At 37.2% G+C, this 23928-nt stretch overlaps 1 protein-coding gene across 2 annotated transcripts; it reads right to left on the bottom strand.

Moving 5' to 3' along the window:
* Positions 1-484: 484 nt before the first annotated feature.
* Positions 485-22347, bottom strand: LOC117415157 (tetraspanin-33). Of its 2 annotated transcripts, XM_034025148.3 has the most exons (8): positions 21927-22347; positions 11954-12011; positions 8766-8893; positions 7438-7512; positions 5298-5393; positions 4105-4233; positions 3041-3202; positions 485-2772 (listed from the first exon to the last, which is right to left on the bottom strand). In XM_034025148.3, the coding sequence occupies exons 1-8, from the start codon at positions 22020-22022 to the stop codon at positions 2671-2673; spliced, it is 846 nt and encodes a 281-aa protein (XP_033881039.3). In that variant the 5' UTR covers positions 22023-22347; the 3' UTR covers positions 485-2670. The 2 variants fall into 2 exon arrangements, with proteins under 2 accessions (XP_033881039.3, XP_033881040.3); XM_034025149.3 differs by lacking the exons at positions 11954-12011; positions 21927-22347 and adding an exon at positions 11353-11865.
* Positions 22348-23928: the final 1581 nt, after the last annotated feature.

Consider the following 23928-nt stretch of genomic DNA (forward strand, 5'->3'; position numbering starts at 1 on the left):
GCTGGGTGCAGGACTAGTGTGAGTTTCTAAACCTGCTTCAAGTGAATGAAACAAAAACTTTCATAACTTGTGGACAGGCCCTTCTTTCACAGTCCTTTATACAAATGATACACAACATAAAACTGCCAGATAAAAGTAAATTAAAAAAAAAAAAAAAAAAAAAAAAATGCCAGCACATTCTGCGACTGTAGGAGGGCATTAACTAAATCACTGCAAAAACTGACTTTTTGGTGAACAACCTAATTTACAGGTTTCAGATGCAAACATTATTAAATGTTCATTAAGCCATATTTTCCATAGATACAAACAGGATATTTTCATAGTTCACACACACACACATATATATATATATATATATATATATATATATATATATATATATATATATATATATATATATATATATATATATATATATATATCTTTGAGCTAAAATATATATATAAAATGAGAGAGAGAGAGAGAGAGAGATCAATTTTCCCCTTTCACTAATTCCACTTTAATACCAGATACAGACAATTACATAAGTAGTCAAATTAACACTTCCTACAACCACTCATAGCCAACATAACAGAATTCAAATAAAACAGTAATATTTTACAACAGTTACAGTGCACATACAGTATATTTAATAGCCTTGTACAGATAAGACAGATAGATGTACATCGACATAAGACATTTGTTAAATTAGTAATTTAATTATTTTAAATCCATTACGGTTTCACAGTAATTTTAAAATCCTTATAATTTCACTATACACATTTTAGGCACTTAAAAAGGGGTATTTGTTCTATAGAAAATCAGAAATAATTTTGCAAGCACCTCTTCATTTTGTGACCAGACTGTGTAGGAAGGAGTAAACTAGAAGAGAATGACATAAGATGCCTAGTTGATCGTGGCGTTTACACCAAAATACAATTTGCATTTTTTTTTTTTTTTAATGAAAGAAATATGTCAATGTTACAAAATTACTACTCAAGTACCAGGCACAGTTTTGAGTCCTTCAATTAACATTTTGGGTTACTTGTTACTATACTAGTTTAGTACCATTAACAGTGTATTTTCTTTGACATAAAATGGTCCCCTGGCCCACCAAATTAGTTAATATAAAGGCAATAAAGATTATAACCATGAAGAGGCACGCAATGTAAAAGGGTCACAGAATACTACATTGTACTGGTCTAGAGCTTACAGACCGTTTCCCATTACAATGTTATGTGATTGTCATTTTCAATTTGTATCCACATTACATAAATAAGTATGTTCCCATTTTTTCCAGCTCAGTAAGGAAAGTAAAAAGTAAAAAAAGAAAAAAAACACATGTCCGTAATGAGCTGCATTATTTACTTTTAAGTAAACGTTACTGTAACAGATGATTCCTCTTTTGAAACATCACGTTTTTCAATGCTTTTATTAATAGACTAAGGGGTAGATGTACTAAGATTGGTGAGTCGCAGCGCAAACATACCGCAATTTGCATTTTCGTTACGACAATTCGCAAAGTGCACATTTTGTCGTATGTACTAAGAAATTATGTTCATGAAGAAAGCCGCAATATACTCACTTAAATATTCTTTGTTTCATCTTAGCAAGATCTTTAGCGAGAGTTGCGCGACATTTTTTCAAATAGCAGCAGTTGAGGTGTGGTTTGCTGCAGCAGATAGTGCCCAAATAACGTCTATAAATGCAAGGGTGCAAGAATCAAACTAACATTGTTTTTGTTAAATGTAAACGTCATCTGTACAATGCATTCTGTTCCGTCTTCATTTTACCTATAATATTTTTATATATAAATGAAAGGCATTTTAATCCCATCAGATTCTATAGTGGGGCCCCAACCTTAACCCCCAAAAAGTTTTTCATAATCATAAAGTAGCCCCTCGCTAAACCGGACACGTTTGTCCGACACAAGGAGGTGTCGGGTTTAAAAACAATACAGTAAAATAGCACACGCATACATTTACAGTTCGACGTATTTGAAATATAAATCATTGTGCTGAAATAACACTAAATGTGTTTTGGGTACTTAATGGACCTAGGGTTCACAAACAACCACTATTTTAATATCGATGTCACACGCAATACAAGTAGGTAAACAAATCCAGACATCAAGAACTCCTCTCGTGTCATTGATCTACAGTGATTAGAGGGTCAGCACACCTTTGATATTCAGATCTCTGATCACCAGCATGCCTCACATTAATATACTACATACACTTACTGCATATGTACAGGTACATATAAGCCAAATACATGTATATATAGTACAGGGTGAGGTAAATGTACAACACCATAAGAACATTTTTACTTTAATTTACATTTCAAATTGAAGAGTTGAGAAAAGTGTCTGACAAATCGCATGTTGCCAAGCTTGAAATAGTTTGTATACTAGGGTGGGAGATTTTGTTCCATGTGAAATTTCAACTACTGTCACCAACCACTGCTGCAAGTGGATTGATATCTACCAACAGCAGAATAGTGGCTTTGAACAGGGACTTTGCTCCCACCCTGCATAGCCTTTGTGACTCCGAGCCCTTGACACTGAATTCTAATTGCTAGGTATAGCAATTAAAATTGAACAAACCTCTCTACTGAAAAGTTCATCTACAACAAAAAGAACAGCAGTCTCCAACAGAACCCCCCTGACAGTGCTCAGCAGCGCTCGCCACGTCAGCTCCAGGGATCCGATCGGTGCTGCCGGTTGTACCTTTGCAACTCTATCTGGTCTTTTATCTGGTTGATCAGTATTTGGGAGAGAAGGATCCCAACCAACTGTGTGGATAAAGAAACAAATAAAATCAAAGTTTGACTAGTTTTGGTGGTTTCGTTTTTCTTCTGATCAAATGTCAAAACTGAACAGATTCAAGGAGGGAAAGCTATCTTGAAATGAACAGCATTCACCACAGGATGGCAAAAAACAAAAACGTCTATATTTTAAATACATAATACACGACAGCATAAATAAACTTGAAGTTCCCAAGGATGGTAAAGAATCCTGAAGTTTGGTGCAATGGCTTTGGTAAGAAGCTTTCCCGTTTACCTGTGGAATGGCGAGGCCCAGCGCTATCCCTCCCAGTAGGAAGAGATTCCCATGGATCCAGTTCACTAGTTTGTCGATGCAGCCGTTGGTGTTGACGAACACTCCTGCCTTCAAGTAATCCAGGTCCTGCATTCCCTGGCCACACATTGTATTAATCACAGCCTGCAGAAAGAAGCACAGTGTTTTCTTTCTTTATAGATTTTCAAAGAAGCACATCTTTTTACAACTGCTAAAACATTACAGTGCTACATGCTAAAAGAGTCAGGTACTACAAGTTAATACACTGTGACGACACTACAACTGAAGTTATTTTATACACAAGTTGCCATCCTGAAGTCTTAATTATTTTTTGTAATGGTACTGATCTGCATAGATGTTAACAGCAACTGGAATTTATGTTCTTTACTGCCCTCCAGTGGTTGCATTATACAGATTGCTTGATATTTTTTTTTTTTGCCAAGGAATGAAAACCAAGCCCCATTGCAAACTGAACAAACTCAATAAACAATGTATATTTATGTAACTTTTCTCAGGAATTACAACTCTACAGCACTTGCATACTATTTCAGTCTTTCCTTTTACAGTTTCTTCAACCAAATCCTAATTTTCCTTTACATACTGGCTAACTGATTTTGTTTTGCACACCACTGTACCATTACAATGTCTTTCCATACTGTCCTCTCTCTGCAAACAATAGTATGATTACGGGGTGGGGTGGGGTGGTTATAGGTTACAATGAAACCAAAAAGTGCAAGCCCTAGTTATACATGAACCTTATAAAATATTATGCTTTTGTAATCATTACTTATTCAATGTATTTATCCCCCAGATTAAAAATGGCATATTTTCAACATGTTAAACTGGGGAATGGTTTTACTATTGTGTGTTTGTTCCCTCAGCCTTCACTACACTACACCCATCTGGGTCAATGTCTCGGTGATGTGTTTTTGAGTACTGCTTATGGGCCAGGTAAGTGGAAACATGTCAAAACTCTGAGCTGTTGCTCCTTGATTTAAAATGACAAGCATTACAATTAGGTAACCTATTTCAGAATCAGCCTTTACCTCATCTTCCGGGTGGAGACAGCAGGAGTACGGGACAGAGCAGCGCTCCCTGCTGGGATTGTCAGGAGTGCAGTTGAAGTACATGTTCTGAGACCAGTCCTTGTACGATATCCCACCGCAGCAGCTAAACTGGAAAAATAAGTGAGCCCTGATAAGCCACTCCCCTGCACTGCAAAACCATCATTTCTCATTAATTTTAAAAACAGGTGTTCAGAATCCTGTTGGTCGGAATTGAGAACAGGAACCACTCTGTTTTTATACCTCACCCACAAGTTGCAGAGCCTGCTGTGAAACTGGGCTGTGGGGAACATTTACTGTGACAAGAAGAAACTATGGGCAGAATACACTGAAAAATCGCTAGGACAAAAGTAGTTATAATATTTTAATTTGGTAATTTACTCCTGGTTTGGTATGCTCATTAGGTTGCTATAGGTATTTGTAAGGCAATACAAAAATATATCTGGTACTTCACTAGGTTAAATAAATCTCTTTGTAACACTTCTTTACCCATTTCACCTGGACAGTAATATTGCCTACACCCCTATCAGAACTTTTTTCACTGTCATTAACCAATCAGCTGATTCCTCTAAGACTGACATGCTTTGCAACCAGAAACATGTTTTGACTTTAAGGACACTGCTGAGTGAAATGACTAAAGTGAAACAGTAACAGCCCACCTGAAAGGCAGGGTAAGCATAATTAGAACCAATGTTAGCTACAGCTACTTTTTAGTACTGAATCTTTGCCCAAGTTAAAAGAAACAAAAACATAAATAAAAATGTAAAAACCCTAATAGACCTGGCCAATGTCCTGCAAAGGAATGAACCGGAGGACCAAAAGTTGGCTGCCCCTGTTCTAGAAGACGACATAGGTAATAAATTGTAAATCGGCTAATTTATTTACTACTTATGATCAATGGCTGTCATTTACTAGCCTAGTTACTACAAAGGAGGACCAATAAAAAATGTTATGTATTCGTTCCATGCAGAAAGAAAATATATTTATTGTATAAACGTTTTAAACAGAATAAACACATCACTTAAGAACCGAGTTGGAAGTGAGCTTTCCATACCTCCTGTTAAATGTTCAAAGTTTTTGCCTGAAAAACTGCATTTATACAAAAAGAAAGCAATTCTAAGATCAGCTTGTCTAATATTCTTTTCTTTGCTCTGACAAATACATGCTTTCTTTACCTCTTGCTGTCCGTAATCAATTAGGTTTTGGAGATCAAGGTCATCCCTGTAATGAATAATGGCATTGTTGATAATCTCGCTCACTTTCCCCCGTGCCTGTCAGACAGAATAAAGCAGCAGTTAATACAGGTCCTGTTTATACCACAAGGTAGACACTGGCAAAATCACAGTTCAGATATAAGCATTTCAAGTTTTAATATTCAGGAGAATTAACTCATAGCCAATGGTAACTCATTTTTGATAGTGTTCAGTGACAATGTTCTTGTCTCACCTATGTAGTAAATCACGAATACTGATGGCTAACTTAAAGCAGTAATATGTGCAGTCTTTGATACAAAAGCACCTGACAACTATCTACTAAAATCGGTCCTATACAGTCTGACAGATCTGTCTTACCCATGATGCCTACAACTTATCTTTCAATAGAGAGATGCAGCTTATTTAAGAAATGACCACTGTCATCTCACAAACCCACTTATTCATTTTGTGCAGCTGGTCAAATGCTGCGTGGCCAGGCTTTATTAAGTAACCACAGGATATAATTAATTTCCAACGCAACTAACAACCAATAATCATCTCGGCTGATAAACTGACATTTTGTGCAGCCTGTCAACAAATGCTGCGGGGGCAGTCTTAACGGGATAGACTTCAGTTACAAAACACCAACGTCACCATTTAACATAGTCAGTCTTATACAAATGCACACAAAACACCAAGTGCAACACGAATTACTATGCCTGCACAGCAATCATGATATAAAGCGGGTTCGTCTGTATATAGGCTGATGGTCTAAAAAAAAATATTATATATATATATATATATATATATATATATATATATATATATATATATATATATATATATATATAATAATAATATCTCAACAGGAGAATGTGTAGCAGTGGGAAGTTCCGATTGGGAAAAATTATGTCTGTTGTATTTCAGAAATAATAAAAGTCCATGTGGCTTTGTACAATGCAAATCTTGCAAAATATTAATGAAATATGACAGCAAAAAATTCAAGAGCATCTTCTGGTGTGGCTGTTTATGGTAACAGTTTTGAAGAAACCTGTTGTCTTCTTTTAAAATCATGCAGTTTTGGATTATTAGGAAAGGAAGTAAATGAGATACGATTAACAGAGAGTGATTTTTTTTTATTTACTTACATTTTAACTGGAATCCAGGAATACTCTACACGGAATGTACTTAGTTTCAATAGCGTATGTTAGGAAGATATTTGTGGAGATGGTTGTGTCGGGTATGCAAATATTTCAAAGGTCTCCGGCTCAGGTCAGGTTCGGATCGGGTTTTAAATTTAGGCCCGAGCAGACCTCTAATTTGCATGATGAATTAAATCAGTAATACTGGGGACAGCACAGTTAAAATAAAATGTGGCAAAAGAGCTGCATGCATTCAAGATTAAAGAGCAAGGCAAACTGCTGACAATTGTAAACATTTACTACTTTGGAGGTCATTGCTTTTCTTGTTTTCATTTAACTGATAAATTACTTATTAACAGAATAGTAAACAACATTTCTTCAATATTACTTCATGCCACACTTTGTATTTAGATACAAATCAAATTGTACTACTATTTATAGTCAGAATATGTACAATCACTTTTTACAAGATCTGGAGTTCAGTCACAAGCTTACTATATATTTTTTGAAGAGAGGAAAACTAATTTGAATGTTTGCTTTGTTATATACTAAATATCCAAGGATGTAATGATACAGACAGTTTGCTTATACGTGTTAGCATTAGCAATTCAAGTCTTTGCAGTATTCTGACCTTGATGAACAGTGGACCGTGTGTATTTTTCACTAGCAAGCAGTACTCTCCAAACCCTCTTGGATTTCACCAAATATATGGATGCCACATTCTGTATAGAAACAGTAGAATAAAAGGATGCAACTAGGACCACTGTCTAATTTTGCGCAGCCACTGCAACGAGTTCAGAATGCAATAGGACCGGCATCAAACTGATGTATTGTGAGGAAGCGAATTAAAAAATACATCCAGAGGCTGATGTTTCTGCAGAAGCAGGGACCCTGCAAACTTAATAGAGGCATCCATTACAGACATCAACTAGGGAACAAGTCACCTTTAATCTGGTTATGAGGGTAATTAAATCCTGTACCTTATCAGAGAAGACAAATCCCAGGACTCCAGCTGCCAGCTGCAGCAGAAAGATTATGGTCAAACAGATGGAAAACTGAAAAAGGAAAAAGCCTATTATTTTAAGGATTTTTATCACAGTCAACAGAAGACTTTCAGAATAGCAGATGTGACTTGTTTGAGCAAGCTGCGTGGATACAAAGTTGAGAGTTTCATTTGTATTCATTTTAAATGTGCTTTATCATCAGTCTTCTCTTTTGCTTAAAAAAAAAAAAAAAAAAAAACACAATTGTTTATTTAAGCATTACTAGTTCAGCTGATCTTAGTCACAGCCCATATACTGGTCTTAACTTCAAAGGATACACCCAGGGATCAAATTGCTGACCCAGTTTGATCCTTTATTTATTCTTCAAAGAACATAATTTGCATGTATTTGCAGCCAAATTTTATTTAGACGGTCCGTATTCGAATAACTGTGCATTAAACTCCTGTCTATTGTATGAGGAAAGATGGCATTCCAGGAAATACTGAATGCAAGGGAGTTACTCAGCTCATGTAGCATGCAGGATAAATTCTACTGCCACACTAATGTGTTTAAACCCTACTGTCAATATACAAGGAATCAGAAGTCTTTTGTCACATAGTCCTTTCTATAGGTGTACACACCATGCCATCTGCATAGCAGACACAGTGGGTTAATTTAATGCAGGTCCTGCAGTACACTTTGTTACAGAACCCCCTGCAGCTTGAACAAGAAACATGTCACACTTTCATTTGCTCTATTCCGTGTTGTCCATATCATATTTGTTTTCTTTTTTTACATATTCACAATGGTTTTGACTTTTTTTTTTTTCTTCACACATCATAGGTAAATAACCATGGGAATGTCCCCCCCCCCCCCCCCCCCCTTTTAGTTGGGGATGTTCACCAGAAAAGAGATATTTTCTACTAAACACCCCAGTGTATGTAGTTCATGCTGCTTCCTGCAACCCTGCTTGTGCTCTGATTGAAATAAGCAGCGTATCATGGGAACAGAAAACCTGCATTGTTGTGGGAGAGAGTGATCTGGATACACTGCAGTCCTCAGAAGAGTTTCTCCTGGTGAACACTGCGACACGGTCAACACCCGACACAACAACTTGCAGAGTGTTCTGTAACACCATAGAGATGTCCTCCTTTCCAAGGTCATGAAAGGCAAGCAGGGAAGGGTGTCCTATTGCCATTCTGACATGAGGACCCTGTGCTAACTTTACCTGAGCCACAGTGATATGTTGGAGTGTCAGATATGCCTTTCTAGTTCTAGTGTTAATTGTATGGACTATCTACAGTGCATCTCATTTTAAAACTCACCGTTTGTAAGAGGCAGATATTTTCTCGTACTGAGCCAATACACCCACAGAAAGTTATTAGAAACATTAATACTCCAATGACCATTAACATGACAGCAGGGTCTACAGCTAGACATGCCATAGCCGCTTCTGTAAAAGAAAAAAAAAGAAAAAAATCTTTAGAATGAAAAGTGGAGATATTACTGTTAATATGTCTTGCCAATAACAATTCATTTAATTCAAATCATATATAGTCTACAATTTCCTCATTTTTTATTTCTTAACTGTTATTGTCTTCTAATTCTCAACTGTTTGCCACGGGAAAAACTGCTTCTGAAAACACTTCAAAGGCTGACAGCGGGGAAGTAAGGTAGGGATGCATGTTAGCATTGCGCTGTCTATTGAAACGAATAGGTTGCCTGTGCAACATTGATATGCTTCCCCAACTCACTCTATTAACTTTCAGTTAATGGTTATGATCCCAAAATCCTATTCTTTGGACTGTTACAGTAAAGCATCCTGTTAAGTTTGTCTGTAAATTATGTAAGATGTTATATCATTACATTTGATGGTGTTTATTTCTTCAAATTTCACACAAATTGAAAAGGTTATACCTTAACTGTATTCACTGGAAGTGCATGGTGTGGTTAAATATTTAGCACTGTCTGTTGCATCACATTGTAAATCTTAAAATGGAATTAGTTGGCTACAGAATCCCATTAAGGAGTGTTCTATAAGCCTGTATCGAGTCAAAGAGCGAGCATGTCGTTTTGTGCTTGATTTCACAGTAAATCACATCAATTCCTGGTAGGTTTGTATTTCTAGGAATGTGTAGGAGTAAAAATACACACTCACAGACTGACCAGACACAATAGTTCTGTTTCACTAAAGACAAATTAGGTTCTGGAAGTACATTACATAAAGTAAATACAACTCTTTTCAATTAAGAAAAAGCCAATGGCTCCCGAGTGGCGCATCCAGTAAAGGCGCTCCTCGCAGGATGTGCTCTATAGCCTGGAGATCGCAGGTTCGAATCCAGGCTATGTCACAGCTGACCGTGACCGAGAGTTCCTAGGGGGCGGCGCACAATTGGCTGAGTGCTGCCCGGGTAGGGAGGGCTTAGGTCGGCAGGGGAATCCACGGCTCACCGCGCATCAGCGACCCCTGTGGCCGATAGGGCGCCTGTGGCTCTGCAGCAGAGCCGGCAGATCTGTGTTGTCCTCCGGCACTATAGGTCTGGTGGCATTGCTGTAGATCTGCAGTGCGAAAAATGACGGCTTGGAAGGAGCACGTTTCGGAGGACGCGTGTTCCAGCCTCCGTTTCCCCGAGTCGGCGGGGGGGTTGTGAGCGGTGAGCCGGGGATACAGATAATAATTGGGCATACTAAATTGGGGTGAAAACCGGGGTAAAAATAATTGGCGACGACTAAATTAAAAAAAAAAAAAAAAAAAAAAAGCCAATGGCTGCGTGACATACAATGTATGGGAAATGCAATCAACAAGCTAGGGAGGATTACAAAACCTAATATATTTGTGTAGTAGGGGGGGACCTGTGCTGACTCTTCTGGTTTATTCAAAGTGCTGCAGGAAGAGGGCAGCAGCTGTTCAATATCCACCTGTTGGTCATGGCAATGACACGGAGAGGTAGGAGAGAGGGTGTGTGGGCTTTCCCTCTCTCTGAGTGGCTAAGAGGCAGGTCTTGGGGGGATGGGGATTGCTTGCCCTATAAAATAACATTCTGCTGTTCCCTCAGGTCTGCCCTTCTAAAAGACATGTGGATACTCTGGTCCAGAACTGAGAAACGGCCGGGAAGGAAAACCCCGAAAAAAAAGAAAAGAGAACAAAAGCAAGAAAATAGTGGTAGTGGGGAAAACCGTGGGCAGACCCCATAAGTGTTTTTATAGCAGGCTGAGGGAGCGGCGAGTGTAGGACGGAGACCCGGGCCGTGCGTGTGTGTGCCGAGTGCAGCACCTTGTATTTGTAGTTTTGATTAATGTGTTTTATTTTCCTTTTGCTTATTTTTTGTTGTTGAGCACCTGTGAGTGCGCCTGCACTTGTATTCTGTACCGCCTCTTTACTGTGGTTCTGTCTACCATCGTTGGTAGGCAGACCACGGTCAACAGCGTCCTCTGCAGGCTAGAACGTGGAATCACCCACCAATAATAAAACTGTGCACCTGTGCTGTGTGTCAAGTTCACCTTTCTGTCTCCCCTGGGTCAGTGAATTACCCACTACCCTTCCACAATTTGCTTTTAATTAGACTTCAGCTTATTAAGCACAAACACCCAGATGAACAAAAAAGTATCAGGATATTTTTCTCTTGAGGTAATCAGTGAATCTGGGCATAACTCAAAAGAGCTTTCCAAATTCCAGACTCATCCAAACAATTTGGTACTAGTCAAACTAAATTACCTTCAAAATAGGCCAGCAGCATTTTCTGCAATTCAGAAAATATTGACTCTAAAAAGTATTGTATAAGTGCAGTTGAATATAAAAAGGTAAAGGAAGTCATAGTTTAAATCTTTTAAACTCCCATACACAATGTAAAATAGAAAACCACAGCCATAAAGATGTAAAAATATATATTCACACCCTAAAGCTTCACTTACCATTGATGAAAAGAAATGCTGCTTTAAACACCCCAAGGCATATGAGGTCTAATCTGTGGGACAAAGGAAAAGTGGTGCCAAATTCTCAGTGCCACCCAGGACTTCTGATATCTGTGTAAAAGTTTCTGACAAGAGAACAGCCAGAAATAGGGACGGCCCAGCCACATCAACACGATTGCCAGATAATACACTTTGCTTCAGGCAATAACAGGAAAGTCCCACTAGTCCTTGTTTATACCATTACAATGGCACTGTTTATGCCCCTCACTCTTACCAACACAGGACTGAAGCAGCTAGTATTCACCCACAACTGCTGCTGACCACTGCCAAGTCCGCATTATAGGTCCAATAGTGAACTCTCTCCTTGTGACCATCTTGAAACACTAGCTTGCCATAATGCCACTCTTAAATCTGAAACCTCACACTATTAGGTCCAGCTCTCTAACATGGATATCCTTGTTAGTCTATTTGATGGTTGTAGTAGAGAGATTTCATTATAACTTTGCTCTTGATTGTACTGTGAGTATACAAACTATCAAATGGAACCTAGAAAAAAAACTGTCTGATCATAACTACTGTTAATAAAGACAGTATTACCCACCTGCATGCTTCATTACTCTGGCATAAACTCCAATTGAAATCATGACCATTGACATCATCTGTGAAGAAAAGGTGATAACTATTGTTTACACAGTAAAAACATGTGCTATCATATTTCCAATCATTCCTCTCTCAACATTGGTTTGCTGCAGTTGACATGATATACCAAACGTATATTCTGAAAAATCTGTTTCTTCTTGCCCTCAATTGTTTTGGTCCCGTATCACCCTGTGTCAGAAATAACAGTATTTAAAATATTGATGATGATAATAATAAGAATTTCATACTTTAACTAATGGTGTGGGAGTAATATTCTTTATGCTTTATTGGAACTTGGAAACTGCTAAGCCTGTCAGAACCCGTCATGCAGCTTTCACTTATGACAGGTGGCATATGCCAAGCAAGACAGAGGCTGGAACTTACTGACTTCTGTACACTTTGGAACCGACAGATATATAGACCTTCAGCTCAGACAGAAAAAACCTGTTGCAGTGCAAGAAAAAGTCTTTCAGAGTGAAACACCTGTTGTCCAAAATATGGCATGTGTATTTTAAGAAACAAAAAGGAGCTATACTGTGCAAGTGTTTCTGTTGCCTTGTTTGCAAATTTGAATTGTTTTTTTTAATTCACTATCCTGATACCATTTCTACTGTAAGGTGAGGAGAATGTCATGGTATTTGTGGAGGGCAAAGGTTCAAAACATTGTAATCACAATTCAATTGTATTGACTGGCTATTTGAGACACATGCCACATACTTTAATAAAACAAGAGTACATTCTTCTGGAGCATTTGTTTTGTTTGTCAATAGCACCTTTTATTCAGTGACCTGGCATTACCCATCATTAAATTAAATGGAAAATATAATGCCCTCTCTAAATATATTAGAGCAAGAATTCAAACCAATATTGATCCTCAGTTGTTGTTTTTTTAAATCAATACTAATACTGTATGCTTTGATGCTACTGCAAGCAATTCTTCATACTTCACGTTGAGGAAATCTGGCATATTGTTTTTTTTTAAATCACAGAAATTCTTCAAACAATTTCAATGTTTCCAAGTCTTTTCACCTACAGCCTGGTGATTTCCCCAGTTGCCTAATTTTGACAGCAGATGATTCATGCTTCTTCTCTTTGGAGTCCTATTATACTGAAAATGTTAAATGTTTGTGCACATGTTGTACCCTCAATTGTAATGCAAAAAGGGAACCATTTTCATTCGCATCTTCTTTATTTGACTGGTAACCTAAAGCCATTAAAACAGCACTTCATGCAGCTGTGTTGCTCATTTCTGTTTTAATTTGGTCATGGCTGGTTGGCTGGTTTGCCCTAGACAGAATACTGGGCCATAAGAAGAACATAAGAAAGTTTACAAACGAGGAGGCCATTCGGCCCATCTTGCACGTTTGGTTGTTAGTACCTGATTGATCCCAGAATCTCATCAAGCGGTTTCTTGAAGGATCCCAGGGTGTCCGCTTCAACAACATTACTGGGGAGTTGGTTCCAGACCCTCACAATTCTCTGTCTAAAAAAGTACCTCCTATTTTCTATTCTTAATGCCCAGTTATCTAATCTCCATTTATGACCCCTGGTCTTTGTTTCTTTATTCAGGTCAAAAAAGTCCCTTGGGTTGACATTGTCAATACCTTTTAGAATTCTGAATGCTTGAATCAGATCACTGCATAGTCTTCTTTGTACTCCCAATTGTAATGCAAACAGGGAACTTGCATCTTCTTGATTTGGTCTGATGACCTAAATTTCATGCAGGGAGCTGTGTTGTGTTATTTAACCTTGCAAGGTTATCTTTAGTATAATGTGATTGAAATTGCACAGACCTGCACTGCTGTACAATTATAAATGCAGTGAGTGGCAGGACCCCCAAAAACAATTAAAACTAGCCAGACTGACACCAAGGTTTTTGTACAGTAAACATGTCACTGTTAATCTGAGGAACTTTCTTAAATTTTGAAAACTACCTCTGTACTTTTTGAAGTAAAATTTGTGTTCATTCCTGTACTTTCCATTCTCATTACATTTTCATTTTAACATGAAAGGGTAACTTTTCCACTTCCAAACTGAAAGCGAAACCATAATGGGCACCAAAAATAAACTTAAATCATCCTCAGAAAGTCCCTGATGACAAAGTGTGTATTTTATGTAACTGTAAATAGCAACTTGGTATAGGCATAGAACTTCATAGTTCTTGACACTAATGTATTCTTCTTGATGCTTATTTTAATCACATCCTGGTCACCTTTTAAAACCTTTTATAACCTTTAAGTACATGTGGTCTGAACTACATTAGTAATGACAGCACTGATTTTTTATATCCATTCCAAAGTACATTTAGAAAAGCTTTATCCAAATGCAGAGATAGGTGAAGAGGCCACAAAACCACAAAACAAAATAAAATATCTAAGTCATCCCAGACAGAAGACTGTCTTCAATAGCTCATTCATTGCTAACCTGGAGATTAGCATAAGTGTTTTTTTCCTAAGCCACTGCAATATTTAGGTAAGACTATACATTTGCATAAATAATTATGATAATGAACCATTAAAAATAGAAATACAGTACTTGTGAAACCTATAACAGGATTAACAACTGGTCCATACCGACTTCGGGGAGCAACAGATGTGGTTGGCTGTAATACAACCACATATAGACAGAACCGAATCATAGCATTGTACCTGGATAATATAAAACAGCACGTATCCATGCAAATGTATATCTATTTAAAAACACCAATATGAGCTAAGCTGTTCAACAGGGATTTTAAACTGTGTAACACTGCTATAAGGAATTATTTTTAATGCAAGTATTCCTTTAAACAAAATAACAGGCTAATATATCGTAATAAATTGTAGATGAAAAGCACCATTCACCCTTCAGATAAAGGTATAATGTTGTATTGGCACCATGTTACAAAGCAAGGGTTCACCAATGCAGGTTTTATTTACTAAAGGGCCTGGACTTCATTGTTATTCGTAGAATCAACTGCAGACTAAAAAGAAGAAAACAGACATGCAGACAACCCCATATTCAGACAACCTCCAAACAGGATTGCAGTGCATTGTAGTAACTAGTGAATGATTGTTTAGTTTTATTCAGATAGCTAGCAAATCACTACACTTTAGTATGTGTCACCTGGAACACAAATGCAGCCAACTGAATGAAGGCGTTCAGCTGATCCTGGCATGTCCCTTCCGGTGACCCCTTTTGGATGCGACAGACATCTGCTCTTCAACTGTTTCAACACTATGTCAGTAAAATACAAAGACTACCATAGGATACCCACTTAAATATTGTCCTTTTTGTGAATAAAATATCAGTATATTGGATTAGTTTACTTGTCTGCTGTTTTCAGTGGTTATCCTACCGACTGTATACTGTAGTACAAGAGTGGTTTGTAGTTTTCAGTGGATCTTTCCTAGATGTGTATACAGGTCTGCAGTGTTGAAAGAGTTAAGGGTATTGTTCAAATTAGGCATGTACAGTGCAGACAGATGCACTGACAAATGCCCATGGTAACCTGAAAGTGCTCAAAAGACTGTTTTTGTAATATTAATACAAACTTTTTTGTAATATTAATATAAAAAATGGAAGTCAACAATAGACTGATAATACACTTGTAAAATATGCCCCTACATAGTATAATTTCACAGGTGATTTCTTACTAAAAAATGGTCATTGCCTCCTCAGCCAGCAGAATAATTGTACCAACCCATTCCTGAGAAAAAAATCTACTCCCTCCAGGCATTGAGCACAACCATTACCAGACTTTGTCAACAGTAACTGTTCTGTTACGTTTCAGGGGTTTGAATAGGAAAGCTCCTTATTCTCCTGTAAAATAATTCAAGTGCCTGCAGGCAGCACCCACATCACCCTTACTGACTCAGCAACTACCGACTGCTTTAATAAAACGTGTAATTTCGAACCACTTACTGTGTCCAGTTTTGATAAATTAACTGCTGTGATTAATAGATATCTCCTTGAAGACATCCTTTGATGCCTTTCTCCTCAAGGTGTACCTCTGATAATAAGAGGTGGCAGCCTGGCAGATTCTTCACCTGGGGATCCACTGCTAATTGATTATGAACAGAATTCACCTCTTTCTACTTCGTAATCACAGGAGTACCAAAAAAAAAAAAAAAACACAACCAAACACTACACACACCGCACCCATGAAAAACTACAAATCCCCAAAGATATAGATTTGGAGAAGCCTCAGTGAAAAATACATCAATACCTTTGGTATATACGCACCTACAGTTTGTGATTTTACCAGAGACATTGAATATTTGCATGGAGTAAAACTCGCACAATAAAAAGTAACAATAATACTGTATAACTTTGATGACCCCTATCAATTATATTGTCAGGACTGTTTAATGTAAAGTTTTCAGAAGATAACCAAGAGAGGATTTGCAAAATATAGCACCAGCATTACTTCTTGATTCTATGCAGGAGTTCTCAAACTGGGGGTTGCGACCCCCAGGGGTGTTACGGGGATGTCTCAAGGGGGTTGCAAAGGGTTTGGTAGATTAAACGATGTGGTCCTTTCCTTGACATTTCTCACCAATTATTCTGGTAACCATAAAAAGAGAGAAGTCAAAATCAATGAAGCAAAGAAGAGTTAATATGAAAAACAGAATAAAACTAAGTGACCATTTGATAAAGACAAGCTTTTTTGTGGATGAGTTTCAGTATTAGCAAACTACATTGTGTAATATAAATCATTTTTTGAAAAAGCCTGCTTCCAAGATGGCCAGTCAGGAATGTGAGCATGGAAATCATGTTTCAAAAGCCAAAAGAGTCAGAAATATGACGAAAAACATATTGAGCTGGTGTTTACATATGCTGGATCCGTGACTAACCCGCAACCGTAGTGTTTTTGTGGTGAAATACTTGCTCATGAAAATATGAAGCCTTCAAAAATGCACATTGATTTAGAAGCCAAGCATCTTTTCCCGAAGGACAAACCAATTGTTTTTTCAGATTCGCTAACTTCCTCAGGAAAAAAAAATCAACAGGATGTCATTTTTCAAGGAAGCAGTGTGAATTCTAAAGCACTCCGGGCGTCCTACGTGGTGGCTTTAAGGATAGCAAAAAACGGTAAGCCCCACATCATTGCGCCACGTTTGTTTTCTGTGCTTTGCAAAGAAATGGGTTCTGAACATCAGCAATTGCCATTTCATATGAAAGTACGATGGCTTTCCCATGGGAAGGTTTTGACACGTTTGCTTGAGCCGAGACAAGAAGCAATGTTTTTTCTGGAGAAACAACATATTCTTTATGTTGGACTTCTCCAAGATTCACAGCGACTTGCAATGCTTGCTTATCTCACGGATGTGATTGATCGTCTCAAAGAGCTGAACAAAAGTCTACAGGGACGTGATACAAACCTTTTTATGAATGACAAAATCAAAGCATTCATTCAAAAAGCTAGCTTAATACCTGGTGTTCACGTGTGCAGGGTGGCAGTTTTGAAACTCTCTCTGATGACAGATTTCAGAGAAAATTAATTCTGTGAGTTGAAGATAAAGGACATCATCCTGTCACACTTACAAGGCCTACAGCCACGGCATTATTTTCCTCAAGTTAGTTAGCCTTTGGTGAAGAAACCCATTTGAAGAAGAACACCCTGGCCTGTGTAATGCATTTCGCTCCTTGGCTTAACACCAGGTTTAGACAATGCGTGTAGCAGTGTATGAAGACAGCACTTGGAGCCACTTCTCATACTTTGGCTTGAAGCCTGTTTAATTCAGAAGACATCACTGCAGCTCCGTCATACGTTTGTGCAACCAGTTTCTCTTCAAAATCACTCTGCCATTGTTGTGCCAGCGAGGTTGAAAACTGAATGCGCATCTCGCCCACTGGTTACATAAAAAAAAAAAAACACACCAGGAAACGCTCTTGTATATTTCCCCAATTCTTCCACATACCGCACAATTATAGAAAGCTGAGAATGACAGGCAGTGTCAGTTGACTCATCTATCTGCCATGCAAAAAAAAAAAAAAAAAATACTGCCGCTTTATCTGCTCAAGCACGGATAATGAGATAGAAGAAATCAAATCATTCTGAATCGCTTTTGACATTCCTGAAAATACACTAGACTGCTCAATATGAGTGGCAAGCAATTCATCATAGCAAGCTATATTACCTCTGTGAGCTCCCGGTAGTTCCCCTTCTTTAAATAATCCACCATCTTGTCATACTCTCAACAATGCATCTAGACATTTTAAAACAGCCATGTTCCTTCATGTGTTGTGTTTTGCTACTTGAATCCGTGCACCTTCATCTATAACATGCTCAATGCGAACTTGTCCTAGCAGCTTCAGTTTCACTTCAGCATGGACGTGGTCTTTTGCTTTGGAATATTGTTTTACTGCTCGATCAAATTTTTTTTATATCATTTAATCAGTATTTTGTCCAAGTACTAGCAGAAATACAAAAATGTAAACAAGGGCAATAATAGTTTGTAATTCCGCTGCCTGTCAGCCAATCCACGCTATCATACCAGTGACAATGAAATGATCTAGTAGTATTACTTTTATTCTTCTACATTTATTTTTATTTGAGGCTGAGGTTTACCCTTGGATTTTATACTAACGTTCTCAGTATATTCTAAAATACCAAAAGGGAGACTTTAGCAACCGATCTACCACATTCACGGCCTCAGCCATTTAACACGGTGGCACTGGCACACCACAGAATTCACTATAATTTTAATATACGAAAATTAAAAATTGGGTTTCCTACCGTCGTCCAAAATTAAATAATATTCACCTCACATACAGAATAGTATTAAATTAAATTGCTTTAATACAGGCAAAGATGTCTACTATCAACTTTGAATATACTCTCTCCACTAACTCCAACATCGCGTGCGTAATAGAATATTGGGTGAGGTAATTTTATGAAACAAGCAAGGCTGGAAGCATATCCGGAGACTCAATTGATAAAAAAAAAAAATGTTGCGATTCATCCAATGAAAAATCATTTATAGCACATGTGATTTTTTTCAGTTTGTCTTGAAGTCTATTGCAGATAGGGAAAACCAATGGAGCCAGTGCTTCCAACTATCCGAATAGTGTTAAAAAAAACACAGGCTTTGAGTGTGTGTCTCTCTCTCAGAAAAAGGGGGGGCCCGGACTTAAAGTTTGAGAAGCCATGTTCTATAGCAACATTCAAATCAATCTTTTCACATGCCATGTGTGTTTTTGTGAACAAACACAAACCATCCCCCATATCAAAATGGAAACTGTAGTTAAGCACGGGACTTTAATTTGCATACAGTGCAGTTTGCAAACTAGTGACCTGCAACGTGAACTTGGTCTGACTGGCTTAAATTAGAAGTCCCCAGAGATCACAAACTGTTTCAAAAGAGGGTGTGTAGGAAAACACTGCAACGCAATCACACGCAAAGCACAAAGCACAAAGCAAGCTCAAACAACACCACATTCTGCTTAGCTGTTCTGCACAACTTCAGCCTTTGATAAAGGGTTAAGGTTTTGTGGGTTTGAAGTACATTTCTTTAAAAGGTGTATTGCTGAACCATGTATATTTTCTATCAAAATGCATATAGAATTAGTAATTAACTAAAACAAATGTGATATGTACTGTAGCTTGTTCTCAATCTGAAAACCCGCTAGCACACTACAAAACAAATGTGACCTGCCCTGAAATAAAATAACGGCTTCAATCACATATTGATTTGTAATACACAGATATTACCTCTACTGTAGTTACACACTGGCCCATGCAATTTGGCTATAGCCTAATTCACAGTTCTGATGTAAATTACTGTATCACTTCCCTTTAATAAATGTAACACAAAATTTATCTAGTGTTGAAAAAATTACTAGCAGAGTCCACTTTTGTCAAGATCCAAAACAAGAAAACAATTCTTAAAGCCCTTTTAAACTGCAATTCATAGGGTCTAGTGTAACCTAATTATCATTTTGAGTACATGAGACTTTGGGTGCGAAGCAACAGTGGGTTTAAATGAAGTTTGAATGCCTGTGAACTGCAAAAAATGTCCAAAGAACAAACACACTGTGAAGCTCCCTTTAAACATATAAACTGCAATTTTAAATTTAATTACATTATTGTTTATGTTAGTGTATATTTTATATATTTCACACAAAGTTAGTAAAAAAAAAGAAAAAAAAAGTTTGGTCATAACATTCTGTTTTCAGGTGCTAAGGAATTGCTGTGGCAAACTGTTGTAAACTGCAGTCATATAAAAGAAACAAACAAACATCAAAATCTACAAAAAACACAAAGATCATCAACTGTGATGGATTTAGTAACCTTCATAACTGTACAGTAGAAGGTAGTTAAATATTTAAGGTTCAGCAGTTGAATATCATTACATAAACTGTAGAACGGCATGCAATACATTGAGCTCTGCAATATGGTAAGAAAGTATTATTGCTAAAGCTGTATTTTGGATTTCAAATAAAAATAAATAAATTACATAAATACCAAGCTTGCTTTGTTCCTCTGGCAAGTGCCATTGTAGCCCAGCTTCTCTCAACAGCACCAGAAATGTTTCATGTAATTAATTATTAGGAATGCCTGCAACCATTCTAAAGAATTGGCTTATGCATCATACTGTGATTCACAAGATGATCAAAACCAGACCAAAACTTTATTATCCAATTTGTGAATTTATGGATCTCTTCCCCATCAAATGACTTTTCGTGAAAAGCAGCACTATATTGATTTCGTATATTTATTGTACAATGTATTTCCTGTTTTGCGTTTTTGTTTAATTAGGCTTACCTTGTATTGTATTACAGTACAAATAGTTCAGCTGTATAAACCAAAATAATTAAAATAAATAAAACCATTAATAACTGAACAGTTCCCCAAAACTAATCTAGAAAAGTGCGATTGATTACTTAAGCCAAATCTCAGTCTAAAAATAAGCATGAACTTTCCTGCGGTTTATTGTACCCATTGCCAATCCCATTGAACGCCTCTCATCCGGTTCCTTAAAATCGCACTGTACACTGAACTATTTAATATCAGTTCACGGCGTGGTTTACTGCAGTAGAAATTACACATTCAATACTTGGTAAAAATGTGTAATGTTGAAGCGTTCTAATAAATTTAAAACGGGATATTTTCTCCTTGTTAATTTAATGGATTTTAACCTGCTGGAGAAGGGAGGATGGTTCAGACAAAGCCAGAACCATTACAGAATTTTGCTTAATGTTCAAAAAATTCCATGTGCCGGTCCAAAATGGAATCCTCATATTATATTATTAGTAGTCATAGTAGTGCTCTTGTGTCCAAATCTTTAACCTCAGAATCAGTACAGAGTGCGATCCTGTCGCATTCTCCAGAAAAACCTTCAGCACCCCATCTCTTCATAGACCAGCTTCTCTCCTCCGCGGCGTAATTGTAGATGCGTATTAAGATAATAATATTAGTCGTATGTATTTACAACTAATTGCATGTCCCTGTCATCGGCTTGTATGTTTTACTTACACCTTACAGTACTGACAGTGCCTGCCATGTACTCGCCTTGGCATAAACATACGTTAAATAGTAAACGCACGAGTTGCAAAATGCCCACCAGTCATGTGGAACTGTACTGTTTGCAAGTAACAAAATGGGCTGGTAAGTACAGGAAACTACTGTACTTAAGAAATCAGCAGCTTTTTACATAGAAACCACCTATTCATAATGCTTTATATTTAATAAAGATAGGCGGTGAATACAGACTGCTAGTTCAGTTGCAGTGGCGAGGTGTTCTATTTACTATAAATGTTCATACCGTATCTGTACGGCATACCTTTACAGTCAGTCGTTTATTTACCGGTAATTTAAAACGCCGCACACAGGTCAGGTCAAAGTTTTTTTTGTTAAATGCACAAGCACTGACTGGTGTTTTCATTTTGAAGGTGCATTACTGTATTATTCTGAAAACATCTCAAAATTCAAATGGAATAAAACAGCTTACCCAGAAGAGCATGTTAAAGATAAAGAGCATATATTTGACCATGGGACTGACAAAGCTGAAGTCTTCACCGTATTTGGGTACCGCTCTTCTTGCCATGGCTGCATAAAATATTTAGTAAACAGTAATGTAATAAATGCCTCAGTCTCCGCTGTTTGGTTGTCTAATTCAATTAATATGATTGCTGGCGTTGCCTTTTTATTTCCAATATGTCAAAATATTTGCGTTACTGCACAAAAACTGGGACTCCACGAAAATAAATATTTGTCATACAACACCCTCCTTCTCGACTGACAGAAATCTGAAACGAATGTATGGTGCTTGCTTGTTTGAGTGAGTTATAAAGCCACTGCTGGAAGATAATCGCCTTTTTCATTCTAATTGGAGAATCGTCAAAAGAAGGCGGTACATCTTGTTGTCATTGAAAGGCATGAAGGCCAATCCGACATTAATCACGAGTGGATTTGATAAAAACATCAAACTTTATTAAACTAAATTACAAAGTCCATAACATTTCAAGCACAGTTACCCCCCCCCCCCCCCCACGTTTCAGCACAGCCGTATCCGCCTTCATCAAGGGAAAGAAAAAGCAGTGTCAGCAAATCTGCACATCAGGTGTTTCTAAATAGAGCTACCAATAATCCAGACTACAAACATTTCCATCAGGATCACCTGGATCATTGACAATCTACAGGGCTCAAAATAACAAATTAGACAAATATTATCCAATTAGTATATTTACGGACAGTTATGTCAAACTATTTTACTGCTTTCAGGTTTAAATCAATATTAAAGTGAGACAAGTACTTAAATATAAGCAATTGGGTATAAACAACAGCTGCAAAAGCAGTAGCAAAGGATAAAAATACAGACAGATCAAAGTCCACATTCAATCCATTGGGGCTTACTGATCCCAATTCAGAAATCATTTCATTTATTTTTGTTTCCTAATTAAATTGACATCCCCCCCACCTTCTTTTCGGAGTCATGATTTCTTCTATTCCAAAAAATAGGAAATCATTAAGGTTATGTCCTACCTGGTTAAAGTGTACTGTCACTGGGTATCTAGCGTACTTTCTATTAATTGCCATAATATGTTCAGAAATCCTAACCTTTAGATTAAGCCACAAGGGCAGATTATGTAGTACACCACATTTTTGCTTGCACAGGTGATACGTCATTTGATTCGTACGAGTCGATTTTCGCTCGCATGTGGAAATTCTCTAATGTTGTACCGGTATGTGTATTTGCATATGGAACAATTCAGACAATTGAAGTTACCGTCTGATCTAATAAGTGTTTGATATCTACTAACGTCTAAATGAACCAAAAAGCTTTTTTTCTCTTTTTTTATACAATCAAATGTTTGTTTTTAAAAATGTTTGGTAGTGTGGAGTCACTTTCAATACTATGCCAATGATTGTTAATAATTATTTGTAGTTTGTTCATTTCTGGCGTATAACAACAAAAAGTTATTCTTTCCGGTACTTTTTGCTTTTGTTTGTGACACAAAAGATCTCCCCATTGCAACGAAAGTGCATGGTGTGTGGTTTGGTCAAGAGTTCTTTGTGTAAAACCCCTCTCCTTGAATCTAGTTTGGATATGTTCCTTTGTAAATGTCGACTCAGTAGAACAGATTCTTTTTGCCCGATGTACCTGGCTAATAGGGAGATTTTTTTTTCTTAATTTGGGAGGTAAATTTAAGATAAACATTGCAGGTGTTCAAATAATTCTTTAATTGAGCTTCATTACCATTCCAAATAAAAAATATATAATCTATATATTGTTTCCATATCAGAATATTATCATGGAAGGGATTAATCTGTTGAGCCAAAACAAATATTTTTCGAAATCCCCGACATACACGTAAGCAAAATTAGGTGCCATTTTTGTTCCCATTGCTGTACCTTTAACCTGTAAGTAAAACTGGTCATCAAAGGTAGTTTGAAAAGTAGTTGTGCATTAAGATTAAATTAATTAGATCCGTAAGAAGGCTAATTGGTAA

The sequence above is a fragment of the Acipenser ruthenus genome, chromosome 7 (assembly GCF_902713425.1).
Source record: "Acipenser ruthenus chromosome 7, fAciRut3.2 maternal haplotype, whole genome shotgun sequence".
In the NCBI taxonomy this organism is placed as follows: Eukaryota; Metazoa; Chordata; class Actinopteri; order Acipenseriformes; family Acipenseridae; genus Acipenser; species Acipenser ruthenus.

Excerpts from the sequence above, each read along its gene's own strand:
- LOC117415157 (XM_034025148.3), bottom strand. The coding sequence starts at position 22,022 with ATGGCAAGAAGAGCGGTACCCAAATACGGTGAAGACTTCAGCTTTGTC. Across the intron at positions 5,394-7,437 it reads GATTTGTCTTCTCTGATAAG|GCACGGGGGAAAGTGAGCGA; the intron begins GTACAGGATTTA and ends TCTGTCTGACAG. Across the intron at positions 4,234-5,297 it reads TTGATTACGGACAGCAAGAG|TTTAGCTGCTGCGGTGGGAT; the intron begins GTAAAGAAAGCA and ends TTATTTTTCCAG.